At 38.9% G+C, this 20,433-nt stretch overlaps 1 protein-coding gene across 1 annotated transcript in view; it reads right to left on the bottom strand.

Moving 5' to 3' along the window:
- Positions 1-20,433, bottom strand: part of SVEP1 (sushi, von Willebrand factor type A, EGF and pentraxin domain containing 1) — a 191,405-nt gene that overhangs the window by 7,339 nt on the left and 163,633 nt on the right. Inside the window, exons 41-46 of the mRNA XM_061163442.1 lie at positions 15,714-15,777; positions 14,005-14,178; positions 12,667-12,843; positions 7,600-7,770; positions 6,305-6,400; positions 4,443-4,538 (exon numbers count right to left, since the gene is read on the bottom strand). Coding sequence (XP_061019425.1) covers positions 4,443-4,538; positions 6,305-6,400; positions 7,600-7,770; positions 12,667-12,843; positions 14,005-14,178; positions 15,714-15,777 — 778 coding nt within the window. The remainder of the gene's footprint in view (positions 1-4,442; positions 4,539-6,304; positions 6,401-7,599; positions 7,771-12,666; positions 12,844-14,004; positions 14,179-15,713; positions 15,778-20,433) is intronic.

The raw sequence follows: 20,433 nt of genomic DNA, 5'->3' as shown, positions 1-20,433 counted from the left end.
ATGTCCAACTCTTTGCGACCTCATGGACAGTAAGGTACTTTCACCTAAGAATAATGGAATGGGTCGCCAGTTCCTCTTCCACAGCATGTATTTTCTTAACTCCTTATCTGTACCTTCAACCTCAGCCTGTCCTTACTTAACTCTTTATCTGTATCTTCAAACTCAGCCTGTCCTTACTTAACTCCTTATCTGTACCTTCAAAGCTCTTCCTTTTGGGTTCTTTGTCTCAGCAAATGGCACCATCTTCCACTCAGAAGCCTAAACTGGAAATATCAACCATGACTCTCCTTAGACCTTTATTTCCACAATAAATCTATAACCAGGTAGTGCTGATTCATCTATCTTCTCTCAAATCTATCCTTTTCGGTCACCATTTCTCTAGACTTCATTGAATGTGAAAGTGTTAGCCACTCAGTCATGTCCCACTCTTTAGGACCCTGTGGATTGTAGCCCTTCAGGCTCCTGTCTATGGGATTCTCCAGGCAAGAAGACTGGAGTGGGCTGCCCCTCCCTTCTTTAGAGGATCTTCCCAATCCAGGGATCGAACCCAGGTTTCCTGCACTGCAGGCAGATTCTTTACCTCTTGCCAATTCAGGCTGGGATAAGTCTCTAACAAGTCTATTTTTAAGTCTTGCTTTCTGCCTTTTTCTGTACTGTTCCCAAAATAATTTTTCTAAAAGAATATCTAATCATATGATTTTCCTGCTTAAGTCCCTTTAAGTTTCCTGTTATCCCTAAACTTGCTCTCTACCATGAAAATCTGTTTTCTAACATTCCATCTCTATAGATATTACACGGTTAGCTAGAACCATGCCATTTAAGGATCTTTCTCAGTCACTCAACAGTAAAGAATCCACCTGCAATGCAGGAGATGCAGCCCTCTGTGGCTCAGAAGCCATAATTAAGTACGCACTGCACTTCGTCATCTGGCTCTGCCTAGCTTTATACTCCACTTCCGGCCACACCCCTCCACTGCCTCTATGGCTTCAGCTCTGGCTCTAGTTAGCTGATCAAGTTTGTGTTACACTTCTATGCCTTTGTCTGGAATGAGCTACACCTGGGGACTCCTCTAGGTCTTCCTTTGATTCTACGCTTGTGGAGCCTTTTTTGAACATCTACTGGGTCTTCCCTGGTGGCTCAGACCATAAAGTGCCTGCTTGCAATGCGGGAGACCCAGGTTCGATCCCTGGGTCGACGACTGAGCAACCTCACTTTACATTTGGGTGGTTTACTCATTTTACCCTTGATCATGTAGAGAGTTCAATTAGCCTCCAGTCATTATACTTATGACTGGAGTATATACTTATAAGTATATACTAGTATATACTTATATAAGTATATACTTACACTTATTATACTTAATGACTCCAATCATTATATAGTATACCTCCATACTTATAGGCCATTCTGCTATAGGCCTACTACATCCCTTCTTCTTTTCTAGGCTGGATTCTGGACAGCAAGATCTGTTTTATACCCTTTTGTAGGTTTAATACCTAATGCATATAAATGGGATCTTTGCTGAGGTAGCTGCAGCAAAATTGAAAAACATAAAAGACTGTAGGGCTCATGTCAGTAAGGTGCTTAATGTCAGGGAGCTAAGGAACTAAAAGAAATACAAATCAGCCAGATTGAGCTTTAAATGGCAACTGTGTGTGTTTAGTCCCTGAGTCGTGTCTGACTCTGTGTGACCCTCTAGACTTTAGCCCGCTGGACTCTGTCCATGGGATTTTCCAGGCAAGAATATTGGAGTAGGTTGCCATTTCCTCCTCCAGTGGATCTTCCTGATTCAGGGATCAAACCTGCATCTCCTGCACTGCAGGTGGATTCTTTACTGTTGAGTGACTGAGAAAGATCCTTAAATGGCATGGTTCTAGCTAACCGTGTAATATCTATAGAGATGGAATGTTAGAAAACAGATTTTCATGGTAGAGAGCAAGTTTAGGGATAACAGGAAACTTAGGCAGGGCTTCGGAGGTGAGTCTGAATAGGCAATAGCCATGTCTGCAGGGGACAAGATGTGACTGGCAGGAAGGGAAGTAAGTGTATCAGGTATGCTGGTGCCAGTCCACGCAGCACCTCAGGAGGCAGAAGAATCTGGGCTGGATGTGGAGCCAACAAGCAACCATCTCAGGTTCTTAAACAGGGCAAAGATATGCCCAGAGCTATGTGTAATGGTGTTATTTTGGAAATAGAAATGGGAAGGTTAAGTAGTAGACTCTGGTAGTGATCCAAAGGAAAGGTCTTCTACTAGCTGGTGATAGTGGAGATAGAGTAGGATGCAAGAGATATGGAGTGGGAAGGAACAGAAAGGAGTGCTGATACTGGTAGATGAAGGGGGAGGGAGAATTGAGAGTGTCTCCGTCTGGAAGCATGCTGCCAACACCTACAGAGATAAGATGCCTGGGAAAGGGCAAAGCTGGTTTGCAGATAGGTTCAATTTTGTATGCATGAGAAATATAGATAAATATCAATGCTGGGGCTTCCCTGATGGCTCAGTGATAAAGAATCCACCTGCCAATGCAGGAGTCATGGGTTCCACCCCTGATCTGGGAAGTTGCCTAGGGGCAACTAAGCCTGTGCACCACAATTACTGGGCCATGCTTCAGAGCCTGGGAGCTGCAACTACGGAAGCCCAAGTAGACCACTAGAGCCTGTGGTCCGCAAGAAGAGAAGCCACTTCAATGAGAAGCCGGAGCACTGCAACTAGAGAGTAGCCCCCGCTTGCGGCAACTAAAGGAAAGCCCGCACAGTGACCAAGACCCAGCGTAGCAAAATAATAAACAAACAAATAAAAAGTTAAAAAAAAATCAAGGTTGATTTGTGATAAAGAAATACCAAACATTACTTTAAGACTGTCAAATACCCCTTGCCCTAGCCCTACTTTTTCTTTTATTTTTATTTCATTTTGTTTTTCCCAATTTTTCTTGAGGTATTTCAGATTGATTCCTTTCCTCTATATACAACAGTCATAACCAATGTAAGGCATTAAAAGAATCTAAAAGTTGTCTGTGTTTTCCATAAAAAGTTTAAATAATGAGTGAGGACATGGGATGGTGATATCAGATTTTAAGGGGTGTTACTGGCTTGAGACTTTAGTGAAAGTTATGAGCCCACTTATACAGCAAGATACATAACATATTAAACTTTTAATACAAGAGTGAAATGTCACGGGTTCCTACACCACCCAAAGCTCACCTATGGTACTCTAAAATCAACAAGGTTTACAATAGAGCACTAGTGATAATACTATCAGGAGTCAACCACTGTACCATTTCATTTGAAGTCTGCCTTTTCTCTGATGAAAATAAAAATGGAGAAATGCAAAAAAAAAAAAAAAAGAGTTTCAAATAAAAGCTTCAAATTTAGCCTCCAGTATTACATTTTTCCTTCCCTATACTCATGGATGGCTCACTTTCAGCTTTATGTGGGGTGGCTGCACATCTGCTTTGGCATTTTTACAACTTTGACTCCCATTTCCCTGACTTGCTTCTTAATAGTGCCCCTTTCATCCTCCAAAATCTCCCAGTTTGGAGGCTAAATTATATAGTCATTTGAGCCTTAGAGTTCGTGACAAGCTCTGGTGTCAGTTGGCCTGCTCTGTTTTACAATTAACCTCACTAGGAAGTGGTATAAATATTATTTACAATAGGAACAATAAGGGTTAGAGTTAACATAAAATAAATACAGTGAGTTCTATGCTTTTAACAGTTGCCTGACAATTAGGACATTAAAAAGGTAAAAAAATCTATCATTTTAGACTGCTGGATTATTTAGACAATTACTGAAAAACCTGTCCTATGTGGGCACTATGCTAGCTTCTGAGAATATAAAGATCACAAATATCCCTGCCCACCAGTGGCATATAATCTAGTGAGGGCAGGGAAAGATCAAAATTAAGCAATTAAACAGATAGCAAAGTATAGTGGATAGGCAGGTATTTGAGCATGGGTTGCTATGAGGACAGGTTTATCACCAATTAAATCAACAACAGTGTGTTACTGTCTTCCATGATAAGGAACCATCTCTTGTTGAGTTATTTCACTTTAACTTCAATTGTACTTTTTTAGAGCCTGTTCATTCTAAATAGTTACTACCAATTTAGTGATTTAGCTTCATAGAGATGTAAATAAATATTCTTCTGAACTTCTGCATTATTTTTTCTCTAATTCTGCAAAACAGAGCAAATGACATGAAGAAGGCTGACAAAAGAGTCACCTCTGATGCGCTTATTTGTCATACAATCCTGAGAGGTGTCTCTGAGGCAGACATAGGTTGAGCATTGAGACCACCATTCAAGGGACCGTCTTGAGGAATTCGTGAGAAACCCCGATACCCTTTGGACTTACTGCCACCTCTGAATCTGAGTCACACTCACTGGTGTTCTCTAGGGTTTCATGGAGTCCAGTCACCAAGAAAACCAACTCTGACAGGATGCCTACCTGTATGACAGCGGGACCCTGTCCAGCCAGGCGAGCAGTCACATTGATAAGGGGCTACACAGCGACCACCGTTCAGACAGGGAAGAATGCAGATCGCTAGAAAGGAGATCAAAACGGACTGGATAAAAACCCACACACTCAGATATGATCAGAGTTTTCAAAAGATATTTTCCAGGAGGAGTAAAACCTTAGATGACCCACTAGATAACTTTCCCGTATATGCTGTGTTTATTAATCAGTATTATTGGGAAAACACAATCCAGAAAGTCAATCTGGACCCTCAGCCTCGTGTAATGACTCCAATGCCAAATGCACTCTTCCGAGAGGACACACCAAAATCGATGCCTGCTAAGTGCTTTGCTTTCTCTTCACAAAATAAGCAGAATGTTTTTCATTTATTATTGTTTCAAATTTCCATTACAAATTACATAAAATGATCTAAGAGGGTTTGGCTGCCTTGAGGTTCTCTTCTTGGCTGTAATTAAACGTGAAAATGCAGTCAGATAAGCTCTTCCGTGGGCTGGTGTGGGTAACACGTTAGTAGCTGCCACCCTTTATTTCCTTGGAGCCGAGGCCTAATGGTGACTGAATCTGGCCTCCCTGACATTCTCCATGGCAATCATTTCTCCTACTAGAAATCACTGAGCTCCCGTAAAGAGGCATTATCTGTTTAAAAGAAGTGAGACTGTCTACTGACTTGGTATTCAAAGCATGGTTCTCAAAACCAAAGCACTGGCATTACATAGGACTTAGTTGGAAATGCAGAATCTCAGGTCCTGTCTTGGATCTACCAAATCAGAAGCTGTACTGACCCTCTCCCAGGGGGTCTGTAAGCACAGGAAAGCCTGGGAAGCCCTGATCTAATGCACTACAGGCACATGTTCAGCGAACTAAGCCAGGCCTGTCGTGATCCTTGGTGTTCTAGCAGGTCACATGTGGAAGCCCTAAGTAGGAAGGTAAGACTGGGGAGAAGTAGAAGGAAAAATTCTCTTCTTTCTGAATGACTGTGAGAACACTTGTTTTGGTGAGCTATTAGCAGCCTAAACTGATTTCCATTGTATATTTTCCTTTCTACATTAGTTGAAATACTTACACTTTAAAAAGTTTCAGAATTTCTAATAAAATGCTTGGCCTTAGGAAAAACTGATATAGACCAATGGCCATCATATCAATGACTCAATGTGATTAATATACTCCCAATAATCTTATCCATGTGTATGTATTTTTAGAGATTTTGAAACAAAGTATAGTTTAGACATTAAAAAAATTAAAACCACTTTTTCACATTCTCCTGGAAACTCAAATTTAAATGTATTTTTTCCTGAGGACTGAAATTCTGTATTAAAGTATCAAGCATTGTATAGCTACTGGAGTACCAATTTATTTTTTTTAATTGGAAAGAGCTACCCTTAATGAATGATGGGCTCCCTATCTTACCTGCAAAGTACAATTTTATGCAACGCCATGAATTTATACTAATCTAGCAAGAAGCAGCACAGAACATAAATGGACTTGAGATAAAGGGAGACCAAGGTTGGGAAACCAACCCTTTATTATAAGCTCCTTCCCAAGAAAGTTCTTGGAAATCTGTGCCAGTAGGCAGGTTGAGATGGCCTTAGATGGAGCTTGATAACTGTTATTTTCAAGGTCTGTAATATTCTAGATCTTCTGCAACTAAATGACATCTATAAATCAGCTCTCAGACCTTTGTCTGGTCTGTCACGGGATTTAAGCAAGAGAATTCCTGCCACTGGTGAAGCCAGTTCCTAGTAATGCCCCTAAGTTGGCAGCTTCCAGGCAAACCATCGGAACTCAAAGTAAAATCTTAGGGCACAACTTGTAAGATATGAGGACAGACTCACGCTCTTCACAGAGGCGACCCATCCAGCCGTCTGGACAGGAACAAGCATTTGGGCGTTGGCAGATGCCTCCATTCTGACATGGGAATCGACAGACAGCTGGAAAACAAGCAGGATGGGTCATACATCTAGGGAATTAGGAAAGGCAAGGCTGGTTGTCAGAAAATAGGATTGATCATTTACATTTCAGAGTTATTTCCTTGAATCAAGTCTTAAGGAAGAGAAACAAAACCCAGTTTCAAGATTTGGTTGGGGATGAACATGAGGGGCTCAGGAGGGACATAAACAAGTTTGGGTAGTTCTGAGATTATAACTATCAAACATTTTAGTAGTTTGGGGATTCAGGGCAAAAGAGAACAAAGTGGTTTATATAAAAGATTGTCTCCGTTTATCTGGACAGGGGAAATGCCTTTCTAGGAGATTTGAAAATTCTCTTAAAGGAAGCCTTTGATAGCTAATAGCTCTCTGGTGCTGCCAGTGTTCCACATTATCTTAAAGAAGTGAAGAAACAAACAGGTAAACAGACACACAACTCTCATTTGACTTCTGACTTTAAGTGATACGAGCTATTTCTTAAGGAGGTAGCTCCTCAGCACCCTTCTCAAGAGGAGTTTGCATATTTTCTTACAACCTTTGAGCTAACAGGCACATGAAAAGATGCTCAATATTCCTAGTTATTAGAAAAATGCAAATCAAAACTATAATGAGGTATCACATTGGTCAGAATGACCATCATCAAAAAGTCTAAAATAATAAATGCTGGAGAGGGTGTGGAGAAAAGGAAACCCTTCTACCTTGCTGGTAGAAATGTAAACAGCCACAGCCACAATAGAGAACAATGTGGAAGCTCCTTAAAAGATTTTAAAATGTACTATATTAGTCACGATAGGATCCCATATGGGGCCTCATTCCCTGTGGGGCACAGGGGTCCGCTAAGGATGGTTGGTTAGAACTGGTATCTGTATTGAAACACCTGAGTGTCCAGGAGGTTGACCTCATGACTCAGTCACGACACAGCTCTGCCTAGGGACTGGAGAACACTCCCAAGATCTGGAGAGGAGACTTGCTTAAGGAGCCATGATTGACTCAGGAAGGGGCCAGGTACTGGGCCAAAGGTCTATGTGCAAGCTTTCAAAACTCCAACTGGTAAAGTTAAGGAAAATAACACATATGATAAGAGAAAACTGAAAGCCAAGGAAAGATAAAATAGCATGCTTACTAGTTGTTGGCCACATCAGACTTCCATATACATTTTCCTACAGCTTCACTAATAACTAACCATTCAAATATCTCCTTACCTCTGCAGACAGGAGGTGATGTCCAGGTTCCATTCTCTAGGCAAACACTCCTCAGGGAACCCTCCAACATGTATCCACTGTAACACGAGTAGGTGATCATGTCCCCATACTGATAATGTACGCCTCGGGCAATTGCATTTTCTACGTGAGTTGGTGGACCACAGGAGATTTCTATAGGAAAATAAACAAACAAAAAATAAGCTTGCGATACTAACCCAGCCAGTGGAGAGGAGAGAGCATAGTCTCACCTCTAAGACTTAAAGAAGAAAGATAAAATACACAAAGGTAACCTTTTTAACTACATTAAATCTAAAAGACACCAGAGACTAAAAGCATCACCTGCTGCTCTCTAGAAAAATCTGATGTACAAGATCAAAGGTTTTGCCTTCTGATTCATATGTTGAAGCTGAGGTATTTTATACTCAAGGCAGGAAGTCTTGTCTTCTTATACCTCACCATAGAGAAATAAGAATTTCAATGCAGCATGCTTAGCTTATCAAATAAGAAGAGTCGTAGCATGCGGATTATTTACAGCTTATCACTTTAAAGATCACGAATATCAAGACTACAGATACCATCATGGCTGTTTTATCAGTGCCTAGAACAGTGCCTGGTGCAATGGGCTCTCAATAAATATTTGAAAAATGAGTAAAGGAATGAATATTGTCTCTAACCTAAAGATAACTCCATTTACACAGCTTGACGGGGTTTATGAAATTCAAGCTTCCACATTAGTTTCCCTCTTTTCAAGACTATAAGCAGTGACCCTCTTCTTTTGGAATATGTAGGACTGAAGGATAATCCTCTCTTTTAAAAGTGTATGCTTTGAATATTTAAATAAAAATGTTTATAACTAATTTTGCTTTGAGAATTTTATGGGGATAAACTAGATAACCAGAGTTGTTCTGTACTGCCTCACACAACAAGGGCTGGATTGGAGCCAGGATTCTCATCCATTTTCAGTTTGTACAAGGCTAACTTTTAGATGAGTTTTCATAAACTGGCTTTTAAAAGGCCACTTTCTGGACATAATACTATTTAAAAACTTGCCAGAGGCCATGATCAATTTTTCTGATTCTTCTAAATTTTCTTTTCCTTCTAAGGTAGTTAAAAACATTAATTCAATCAGTCACATATCAAATAAACATGTATTCATGCCTACTGTGTACAAGAAACTAGAAAGAAATAAACCAAGAAAATGCTATACCTTTGCTCAAACAAACGGGTGAAGATGGACAAAGAAATATAGTCATATAATTTAAAAACAGCTGTATCAGAGGCCTGGTTACCATACTGCAGAAAATTGAGGTCAGTGTAACTAATTATGCTTAGGCGGTTGTCAGTGACAATGGTCTTTGGACTAGACTGTAAAGCTTGAGTGAATCAGAGGACTATGGCTCCCAGGTTAGAGGAACAGTAGGTACAGAGGTAACAGTGAGCTGCGGGATGGTTTATAGAAGTGGTTATCAAAGCAGAGGTTCAGGCCACCTATATGGGAATCAGCTTGGATTCTTATTAAAAATGCAAACTTCTGGGCTTTCTGGCTTTTGAGTCTGTATCTTACATACTCTCCCCAGGAGAGTGTCATGCCCACTGAATTTTAATCACTGATTTGTAGTGACAAATAGCAGGATGAGGTGAAAAGGATGAGGAAGGTGGCTAATTCGGTCTCAGGAAGGATATTTGTTCTAAGCCACAGACCTCCTGTCTAATAGAAAATGCAAAAGAGGGACTGAGGATAACAAACAACTGTGGAAACTGTCTCCTCTCCTAGGCAACCCCTGATCTTCTCAAGAATATTGAGGAGTAATTAAGCATGCACTGAAAGGACATTTGTAATAAAGGCATGTCCCTTCTTGCTGCTGCTTCCGGTGCTCTGAGTAGTAAGTCTCTGGGAGCCAAGACCAACGTGAGGATATGCGGGTAGAATCAGGCCACTTGGCTCACTTTAGTTTAGGCTAATGGCTTTAAAGTAGCCTAGACAGTCTGGCTTATACATACTTAGTTCTTTTCACTTAACTGGGGATAGATTTCATAAGGATTTGGGACCCAAAACTCCAGCTAAAAGTATGATAAACACTTTGCTGAAGTAAAATCAAAATTCTAATGCTGCAGTAGGCTGCTAGTGGGAAATTCAGGGTTTCGGGATTATTTTATGCTTTCTATCAGGAGATAGCAATATCATAAATATATATCAATTAATTTATTTTTTTAAAACAAACCTGTAAGATATGAATTTCTGGTGCTATTTGCAGATGAGAACTCCAAAATTAAAGAAGTTAGGGCACCAGCCTAAGTTGAGGATTAGGACATTTTGAGGATAGAATTCAAACCCAGGAGGGTAGGATATTGGACAGGAAAGATGCATTACATGTGTTAAGAAGTATCAAGAGTTCTAAAAAAAAATGAACGAAATAATGCCATTATTATTAATAATGGAATAATGCCATGAATGAAATAATGCCATTTGCATCAACCTGCGATTATCATACTAAGTGAAGCCAGACAAAGACAAATATCATATGATATTGCTTATATGTGGAATCTAAAAAAAGGGTGTAAATGAACTTATTTACAAAACAGAAACAGACTCACAGACACAGAAAACAATTTTACAGTCACTAAAGGGAAAGGAATTGTTATTCAGTTGCTAGTTGTGTCTGACTCTTTGCAATCCCATAGACTGTAGCACACCTAGCTTCCCTGTCCTTTACTGTCTCCTGGAATTTGCTCAAACTCATGTCCACTGATTGGTGATGCCATCCAATCATCTTATCCTCTATCATCCCCTTCTCTTCCTGCCTTCAATCTTTCCCAGCATCAGTGTCTTTTCCAATGAGTTGGCTCTTCGCATCAAGTGGCCAAAGTACTGAGCTTCAGCATCTGTACTTCCAATGAATATTCAGGACTGGTTTCCTTTGGATTGATTGGTTTGCTCTCCTTACTGTCCAAGGGAATCTCAAGAGTCTTTTCAGCACCACACTTTGAAAGCATCAGTTCTTTGGCACTCAGCTTTCTTTATAGTCCAACTCTAACATCCATACATGACTACTGGAAAAGCCATAGCTTTGACTATATGGATCTTTGTTGACAAAGTGATGTCTCTGGTTTTTCATATGCTATCTAGGCATGTCCTAGCTTTTCTTCCAAGGAGCAAGTGTCTTTTAATTTCATGGCTGCAGTCACTGTCCTCAGTGATTCTGGAGCCCAAGAAGATAAAATCTGCCACTGTTTTCATTTTTTCTCCATTTGCAATGAAGTGATGGGAGCAGATGCCATGATCTTAGTTTTTTGAACGCTGAGTTTTAAGTCAGCTTTTTCAATCTCCTCTTTCACCATCACCAAGAAGCTCTGTAATTGCTCACCTTCTGCTATTAGAGTGGTATCATCTGCATATCTGAGGTTGTTGATAGTTCTGGCATATGATTCCAGCTTATGATTCATTCATTCCCAACATTTCACATGATGTACTCTGCATATAAATAAGCAGGGTGACAGTATATAGCACTGACAAACTTCTTTTCCAGTTTTGAACTAGTTTGTGTTCCATGTCCAGTTGCTTCTTGACCTGCACACAAGGTTTCTCAGGAGGTAAGTAAGGTGGTCTTTAATAATTCTCATTAATAATCTCTTTAATAATTTCCCACAGTTTGTTGTGATCCACACAGTCAAAGGCTTTAGTGTAGTCAATGAAGCAGATGTTTTTCTGGAATTCTCTTGCTTTTTCTATGATCCAGTGGATGTTGGCAATTTGATCTCTGGTTCCTCTGCCTTTTCTAAATCCAGTTTGTACATCTGGAAGTTCTCAGTTCACATACTGCTGAAGCCTAGCTTAAAGGATTTTGAGAATTACCTTGCTAGCATGTGAGATGAGTGCAATTGTGTAGTAGTTCGAACATTCTTTGGCATTGCCCAAGAAGACTGGGATTGGAATGAAAACTGACCTTTTCCAGTCCTGTGGCCACTGTTGAGTTTTTCAAATCGGCTGACATATTGAGTGCAGCACTTTAACGGCATTGTCTTTTAGAATTTTAAACAGCTCACCTGGAATTTCATCATCTCCACTAGCTTTGTTCATAGTAATGCTTCCTAAGGCCCACTTGACTTCACACTCCAGGATGTCTGGCTCTAGGTGAATGACCATAGCACTGTGGTTATCCAGGTCAAGGCAGGGTTAATCAAGGTTATCCAAGTCATCAAGGGAAAGGAGCGGGAGGGATAAATTAGGAGTTTGGGATTAACAGACACACAGAAATATATATATATATATATAATAGCATAGGGAGCTGCATTCAATATTTTGTAATAACTTATAATGGAAAAGAATTTTTAAAAGATTATATACAGATATGTATAAGTAAAAGAAAAAGAAAAAAGAAAACAGCAAATGCTTATATATATTAAAATACTAAAAAAAAAAAACCCACAAAGATATGTCAAGAGTTGTCACAAGGCTGCAAGAGATGCTGCCAGACTGTTATGTATCAACACAGTGCTAGCCCACAGGTTCTCCAGTTGTGTTTTTAGGACCAGCAGTATTGCCATCAGCAACACCCGGGAAACTGTTAAATGCAAATTCTCAGGGCTCACTCCAGACCTACTGAGTCAGATACTCTAGGGTGGGCCCTGTTTGTACCATGCCTGCTAGGTGGTTCTGCTATCTGCTCAAGTTGGAGAACTACTATGAAATAAATTTTGTATTCCAAAGCCCATTAATGGATAGTTTAGAGACTCAACAATGCAGAGAAAAATTTGTATTTTAGATTTAACATCCTGCCCATTCCTAGAAAAGTGTGATTTGAAAATCTATTCATTGAATCCTGGTCAGGCAGGTTTTAGTCTAGTTCTGGTAAGTTTCTCTTTATGTTTGGAGTTTAAATTAAATAAAAAAAATTTTTTTTAAATAGCAACACAGAAGTTGATGACCCTGATAAGACAGAGATCTAAATATTTGTAAGTTACTTGATTGAAATACATGTAAGTTACTTGATTGAAAATAATCTCAGGAAGATGAGAAAATTTCATTCCCCACTAAGTAAACTCACTGGCTCCCACGTGTCCACTTACTTTCACATTTGGCACTTGTCTGCGTCCACGTCTCGTCAGGGTTGCAGGTGATAGTGCTCTGGCCCCGGAGCAGGAAGCCTTCCCTACACTTGATAGACACGTTTTGATCAACATAGAACTCCTTTTCAGAAAGCACAGCATTCTCAGGGATCACAAATGGGACAGGGCATGGATTTGCTGTTAAAAAGAAAGGAAAATTCTTACTGATATTTTCTCTCCTTTTTTAGTTTGTTTCTTTGAAGGCAGAGCATGAACTCTGCCAGAGTTCCCAGTGATGACATATGAGGCTTCAAAACATAGAACTTCAAACATTAAATAGACTTATTTTGCATCCCCATGCAATTATTTGTCAGGATAAAATAGGTAAGATCTGAAAACATCAAGCTCTTCAAACACTAATGCATGGTCCTAAAATTCTAAGATGGCAAATTAAATGCTTCACAACTGCAGCCCTTCCCCAGGGAAACCAAAGCTGTGCTAGAAACCAAGGAGTATATCAAACATCCCCTTCATATTTGAAGCCTATTAGGAACGTGGGATGAATGCTACCTATTGTCCCTGTACTTTCTTTTACTGAACATCCTTCAGAAGGATGGGCCAGAGAAAAGTCAGACATTTCTCAGAGAGCTGAATATAACTTTAGACCCAAACTACTCTATCAGAGCATCAGCGCTTAAATTATAGAGTTTCTCAGGCTTTTTGGTAAAAATGAACTCATTTTTCTATGGGTTTGAAGGAAATACAGGAAGTGCTGCTTTTAGTGTAAGAGTGTGATGCACATATCAACACCAATTTCACGCAATTTCAGTTTTTCTAATTTTCAATGGGCACAAATGAAGACTTTGTGAGTAAGAAGGGTGTCAGCTGAATTCTAAAGGTTTGATTAATGTGTTGTAATACTTAAAACAATAGCTAGAGTCTTCTCAATTTATACCTTGCTTGGGAATACTGTTTTCATTCCAGTGGCTATAGCTAATTATCCTCATACTCTATATTTATGTTTACTTTATTATATTAATGTTGAACATTAAATATATTTTCTTTTATCACTCCTACCATGTAATTCATTATACATTTATGTCAATTTTTAAAATTAAGTTGCATTTTCTGTGAGTGTTTTAGACTTGTACTCATCCAAGGAATCTTATGAAAGCTGATTCTCAGACAGGTTATTTTATATAATACAGTTGATTTTTAAAACACCCCATAGTATTCGGCTTGGATATGCACAGATTTCTTTCTCTGGGCCAATCTCACTTGTCAATAGAGTTTCTACTATGTTCTAGACATCCAGGGAAACTGAATCTGATTTAAACCCCTCCTACGGTCAACACACACGTTTGCAGAGAGGAACAGGGTGGCTCCAAGTCCCATTTTCTGTGCAGGAAGCCTCGGGCGCCCCTTCAAGGCTGTAGCCTCTGTTGCAGGAATATATCACGTTGGGCCCAGCGGTACTGTTTTCAACTTCAGCTTTCCCATTCAGAAACTCAAGTGGAGCTTCACACATGATCTCTAAGAAGAAAAAGCAAAGCCTCATCTTAAATGATTCTCCCAACCCTCTTCTTTATACAAGGATTTTATATCACCTATTTGATAATTTAGAAAGAAAAACCCACAGAGAATAATAGGATTCACATAGAGTGTTCTATTACTATCTTGCATTCCAGAGATAGAAGCTATACAAACCATTCTCACTGTAGTTTGAATTAAACCTACTGCAAAATGGAAACAATCCCCTCACCAACTCCATAAAGAAAGAAAGAAAGAGAAGTAGCTCAGTTATGTCAGACTCTTTGCGAGAAGCCTGGTAGGTTACAGTCCATGGGATTGTCCAGACAAGAGTACTGGAGTAGGTTGCCATTTCCTTCTCCAGGGGATCTTCCCGACCCAGGGGTTGAGCCCAGGTCTCCCGCATTGCAGGCAGATGCTTTACCCTCTGGGCCACCAGGGAAGCCCCCACCATAGCAGTTTCCTACTTCAGACATGTTTCCTTTTTGGTCCCCTCTTCCCTCCTCTGTACATACATTCACTTTTGATCATGCACCAAAAAAAAAAAAAAAATTGCTATTATCTGGAATGCCCATTGATGTGAATATTGAGATGTTACTCAATGTTTATGTCTTTCTGTATACACACACACAGAGTTCCCTTTCAGAGCTACAAAGTCATACTCTCCATTGAATTTTAGCCATATAATATTGCTTAAAAGACTTAAGATTCCTATTGCATACAAAATCAGCTCATTAATCTACATTAGAAACAAAGTGAACAAAACTCAGGTACCCCAAGTCCTAGTGTTAGCTTGCCACTAACTTCATTTCTGATACTGGGCAGGTCACATCCCCTCTCCCAGTTCATTCTTCCTCATTGGTTAACTGAAGCGGGTAGAGCTAGATTATCCTAGAGGTCTCTTCTGGTTTGAAAATTTGATGACTCCTCCAGAATTACTGAGAAAACAAATTTTAAACTTGCCATTTGACTGGTTTGTAACTACTGCATTTAAATACATTGCTTTTTGGCAGAGGAGTCATATGAGCCATATCCTAGGAACTGAGTCACTTGAATTCACCCACATCTTGCTAAATAAACTTGGCTGTTCTCATATGATGAATTAATGCAAAATTCCACCAAAAATGTGAATATTCATTTGTTGGACAGATGTGTCAGCATTACTTTAAGAAGATGTCAGTTTTGCCCACTATTGTTACCAAGGCAACAGTTCTAAGTCTTCTAAATTATCATCATTTGGGGGGAAACCCACAAAAAGAAGGCAAGTAAACTCAATAATTAACTAGTTTCAAAACAAAATGTTTGCCATTCCAGAGTCAGCAATCTTCTGCTCTGTTCCAATCTAATCATTAATCTCTACCAGTTTTTCCACTGTTTTATTGGTTTGGTGCCTGTGAGCAAAAGCCCATAAAAGACTTTCTTATAGTTCATGGAGTCAAAATTTGTTTTTAATTACGGAAACAACTTGCAAAGAAAATGAGGCCACATTTTTATTGTGTCCTTAGTATCATTTTGGGACTAAAAGTCATTTGACTTACTTTTGCATGTTGCCACCCCTCCACTCCACTGTCCGTTCTCCTGACATACCCGTTCTCTGTTCCCCTGAGAATCAATAAAAACAGGTTACTGACAAGACGATTCCTCTATAATGAAAAAATACGAGAATGCAAAGCCAACTAAGCTGTGAACTTGAAATTCTTGGCATTGGGATGCTAAATGAGTTCATTAAATAAATACAGTTTAAGAAGTAGGTTTAGACTTTCAAAAATGTTTTCATCAAATTACCTCAAAATTCATATTCTGGCTGACCAGGGTAATTCAGGTACAAACTTTGTTTGACTTTCTGCTTAAATGACAACTAATTATAACCAGTAGCAGAATGTGTCTGAAATGTCTGAGAGGTATATTTGCTTAGGATTTTAAAAACTATTTTGAATTGAGTTCATTTGTCAGTATCTGAGAGGTACAGCAAAGAAGTGAATTTGTTTATATATACCCTTGGACATGAACTAGGTCAAGATATCTTATTGATATCAGGATTGAATTTTTTGACAATGTAACTTATCCATTATATATAAACTTACTCTATTAAGGGCCCAAGCAAGTAAAATTTTAAATATTTTGAGCAAAAATCTTTCTAAAAATTTATTTATTTATTTAGGTTTCCAAACTTTCTTTTTCTTTTTTTTCCATTTATTTTTATTAGTTGGAGGCTAATTACTTTACAGTATTGTAGTGGTTTTTGCCATACATTGACATGAATCAGCCAAGGATTTACATGTGCTCCCCATCCTGATCCCCCCTCCCACCTCCCTCCCCATCCCATCCCTCTGGGTCTTCCCAGTGCACCAGCTCTGAGCACTTGTCTCATGCATCCAATCTGGGCTGGTGATCTGTTTCACATTTGGTAGTATACTTGTTTCAATGCTATTCTCTCAGAACATCCCACCCTCACCTTCTCCCAAGAGTCCAAAAGTCTGTTCTATACATCTGTGTCTCTTTTTCTGTTTTGCATATAGGGTTATCGTTACCATCTTTTTAAATTCCATATACATGCATTAGTATACTGTATTGGTGTTTATCTTTCTGGCTTACTTCACTCTGTATAATGGGCTCCAATTTCATCCATCTCATTAGAACTGATTCAAATGTATTCTTTTTAATGGCTGAGTAATAAAAATTTATTTCCCTGCCTTCTGAAATAGAGTAAAAATAATATAAATTTATTTGAAAAATCATTTATAGTTGTTATCCTCGATGGACTTTTGATATATTTTCCTATATCCCACAGCCCTTTGGTGTGGAGTGGGGGTGGGGTAGGGGGTAGGGGGAGGATATCAGCTGTTTGCCCCTCAGAGTTACTATATGCTGAGCTAGGCTAAGATTACTGGGTTTTTATTTCTGGATACAATTTTTATGTGTCCTCTTTTTTTGTGGTTTATCGTTTCTTGTAATCACAACTGTTTCTAATGATAACCTTTTCCTATGTTTTAAATTCCTAATTTGCTGTGGAACAATTAATAAGATAAATAAAATTCTGTAACATTATGGTAGTGTGTTAAGGGACTTGGCTTTAAGTATATGCTTTTGTCTCACAGTTTTTCAATCCTCAGAGCTCTTTGGATACACATTCTCAGAGCTGGTTCTAAATTAGCAATATGTCTGAAAAGGAGCTATCGCCTCTACTTTGATTTTTATCTGCTCAACTGTTGTCTTTTATCCTTAATCTTCTACTACTCAAAAGTATTTTCTTTGAGTTTAATTACTGACAAAGCTTCACCTACAAAAATTCCACTGATGTCTATGGAAGGATACTCACCTAATCTTCCAAAAAATAACTGAACCAAAAAAAATAAATGTTTTAAAAAATATATATTATTTTCTTCTTATTGAAAAAGTAATATGTGTTGATTACAGAAGGCTTAGAAAATATGAAAGAGAATTAAAAAGTTTTCTAGAATTCTTTATCTAGAGATAAACCCTGTTAATATTTGCTGTACTTTTCCTGTGCTTATATACTTACATATGCAAAGGAAAATAAACATTCTAGTTTGTTAAACTATTTATTAATTTTGAGGAAGTATATGACAAGCTCTTGAAGTCAGCTCCCTATTTGGGTATTCCAGAGTGGACTACACTCAAGTAGTTAATTTAAGCCAACAGAATTTTTCTCATTAATTTTTTTCATTCTTTAATATTTTGCATAATAAATATTCTGTTTCAATCATGTCAATTTTTGTTCCAATAAAATTCTATTTTCTGTAGCTATTGCTGTAAAAAGAAAATCAAACACTCTCTGTTGCCTACCCTCTTAGCAAATTGCAAATTTTACTATTTATTATTTTATGATTTATTATTTACTTTCCTCTCTTTTTCTCTCCCTATTCCTTTACATATCTTGTTTTTGATGATTAAGCTGGAGTTTTAAATCCAGATTAGCATCAAGTTACTATTTTTGACATAATATATCTGCTTAATCAGCAATTAAGTTAGATAGCTATATTAATTTTTAGAATCATAGAAACCACTTTACTGCTCATTAACAGCAATTTTAGAGCATGATTATCCCATTTTTGTGTTCTTTATTTTGATTTATTCCTCAGTTGCCTGTAGGGATTTATATTTTGAGACGATCACATGTGTAGTGACATTTGGGGGATTTAGATGTCTCAAAAAGGTTGGCAATCCTTATATAAAAATGATAACATTTACAGAGTAGAAAAACTGACCATGATTTACATTAGTTGTTTTAATTGCTTTGTCTGACTTTGGTAATCATATGAATACTAGGAGTAATGACAATTACTACCCTCTATTGAGCTCAGACATTGTATAAAGTGCAGTGCTTGCCACTTTCTTTTATCTCTAATCCTTGTAGTAACTTTGCAAAGATGGTTATTACATACTGCAGACAGGATGAAACAGAGGCTTGGAGAGGTTCAGTCAGTTCCCCAGCATCTTTACATCCAGCAAAAGCAGACAGCCTGCAACAGAGTTCTGCTGGGACTGAGTCCCTATTCCTTCCCAGCCACTGACCTTTGGCACTGGGGGAACTTGTTAAAAAATGCAAAAATTCAAAAGTTCTTTTTATGGTAAGACTTTTCCCCTAATGGTTTGTTTTTCCATTGAGAGGCATAATGTCTGGCTCTATTATTATTATTATTTTTGACATCAGTAGCCGTGCTGATGAAAACCTAAATCCATTAATTCATAAGAGTTGCAAATTCTGAGATTTGAATTCTATCATTATTGACTGGAGCTCATTAACTATTTGGTTATCTAGTCATTTAGTTGGGGTTCTCTGGTGGCTCAGCTGGTAAAGAATCTGCCTGCAATGCAGGAGACTTGGGTTTGATCCCTGGGTTGGGAAGATCCCCTGGAGAAGGGAACGGCTACCTACTCTAGTATTCCGGCCTGGAGAATTCCAGAGACTGTATAGTTCATGGGGTCTCAAAGAGTCATTGAGTTAGCCTTGAAAAGATACTTTTCCTCCTTTTGTTGTACTTTCAAAATAATGAATTTGCTCATGGAAATCCCCGAAAAGTCACCAAATAATCTTTTAGTATCATTATGAGTCTGTCATTCATGACGTATTTGATGTGTCCGTTAAAGTTATTACCCTTAACTACGCTAAAAAGGTTTCATTTTGGCCATCTTGGAACCTCATCCAATTGGCTCCTGAGGTCTTTTTTTAAAACTTTATTTACTATTTCTGGTTTTGTTGGATCTTTGTTGCTGCATGGACTTTTCTCTAGCTGCGGTGAGCAGGGGTTACTCTCTACTTGTGGTGCACAGGCTTCTCATTGCAGTGGCTTCACTTGTTGCAGAGCATGGCCTCTGGAGTGAGAGTTTCAGCAGATGCAGTTCCTGGGTTCTAGAGCAAAGGTTTCTAGAGCAAAGGTTCAGTAGGTGTGGCGCACAGGCTTAGTTGCTATCCCGGCATGTTGGATCCGGAGAAGGCAATGGCAGCCCACTCCAGTCCTCTTGCCTGGAAAATCCCATGGACGGAGGAGCCTGGTAGGCTGCAGTCCATGGGGTGGCTAGGAGTCGGACACGACTGAGCGACTTCACTTTCACTTTTCACTTTCCTGCATTGGAGAAGGAAATGGCAACCCACTCCAGTGTTCTTGCCTGGAGAATCCCAGGGACGGGGGAGCCTGGTGGGCTGCCGTCTATGGGGTTGCAGAGAGTCGGACACGACTGAAGCGACTTGGCAGCAGCGTGTGGGATCATCCTGTCCCTGGGATTGAACCCATGCCTCCTGCGTTGGCAGGTGGATTCTTTACCACTGAGCCACCAGGGAAGTCCGTCTCCTGAGTTTTCTTTTTTTTTTTTTTTTAATATATTGTCCTTGATAGATTCCTCCTATCTCATATGATAAAGATTTTCTAGGCTAATCTTTTACATACCACGTTCTAGACCTAGATTTGATTACTTCTGTAAATAACAGGACATAAATATTTAGAGATAGCCTCTTAGGTGCTTCAAGCATGTAGCTTGGAATAATAACAATGCTATAACATCTCTTTCGATTTTGTGGTTACCACTGGGATATTCCTAAAAATTTTAAGGTAAATTATCCACTTCCTCAAGTTTAATGACCCATCAGTTTTCTCTAGATTTTATACCACTTTTCTTCTTAACAAAATGCAAGGTTAGTACTCTCACATGAAGAACAACTGAGTTTCAAAAACAGAAAAGCTCTCCAATTGCCATCAACCATTACATTATCATCCTTTTCTCCCCTAAAAAAGAATC

This window comes from Dama dama, chromosome 16 (assembly GCF_033118175.1).
Source record: "Dama dama isolate Ldn47 chromosome 16, ASM3311817v1, whole genome shotgun sequence".
In the NCBI taxonomy this organism is placed as follows: Eukaryota; Metazoa; Chordata; class Mammalia; order Artiodactyla; family Cervidae; genus Dama; species Dama dama.
The sequence above is the reverse complement of the archived record's forward strand: the minus strand, read 5'-3'. Positions and strand labels throughout refer to the sequence as shown.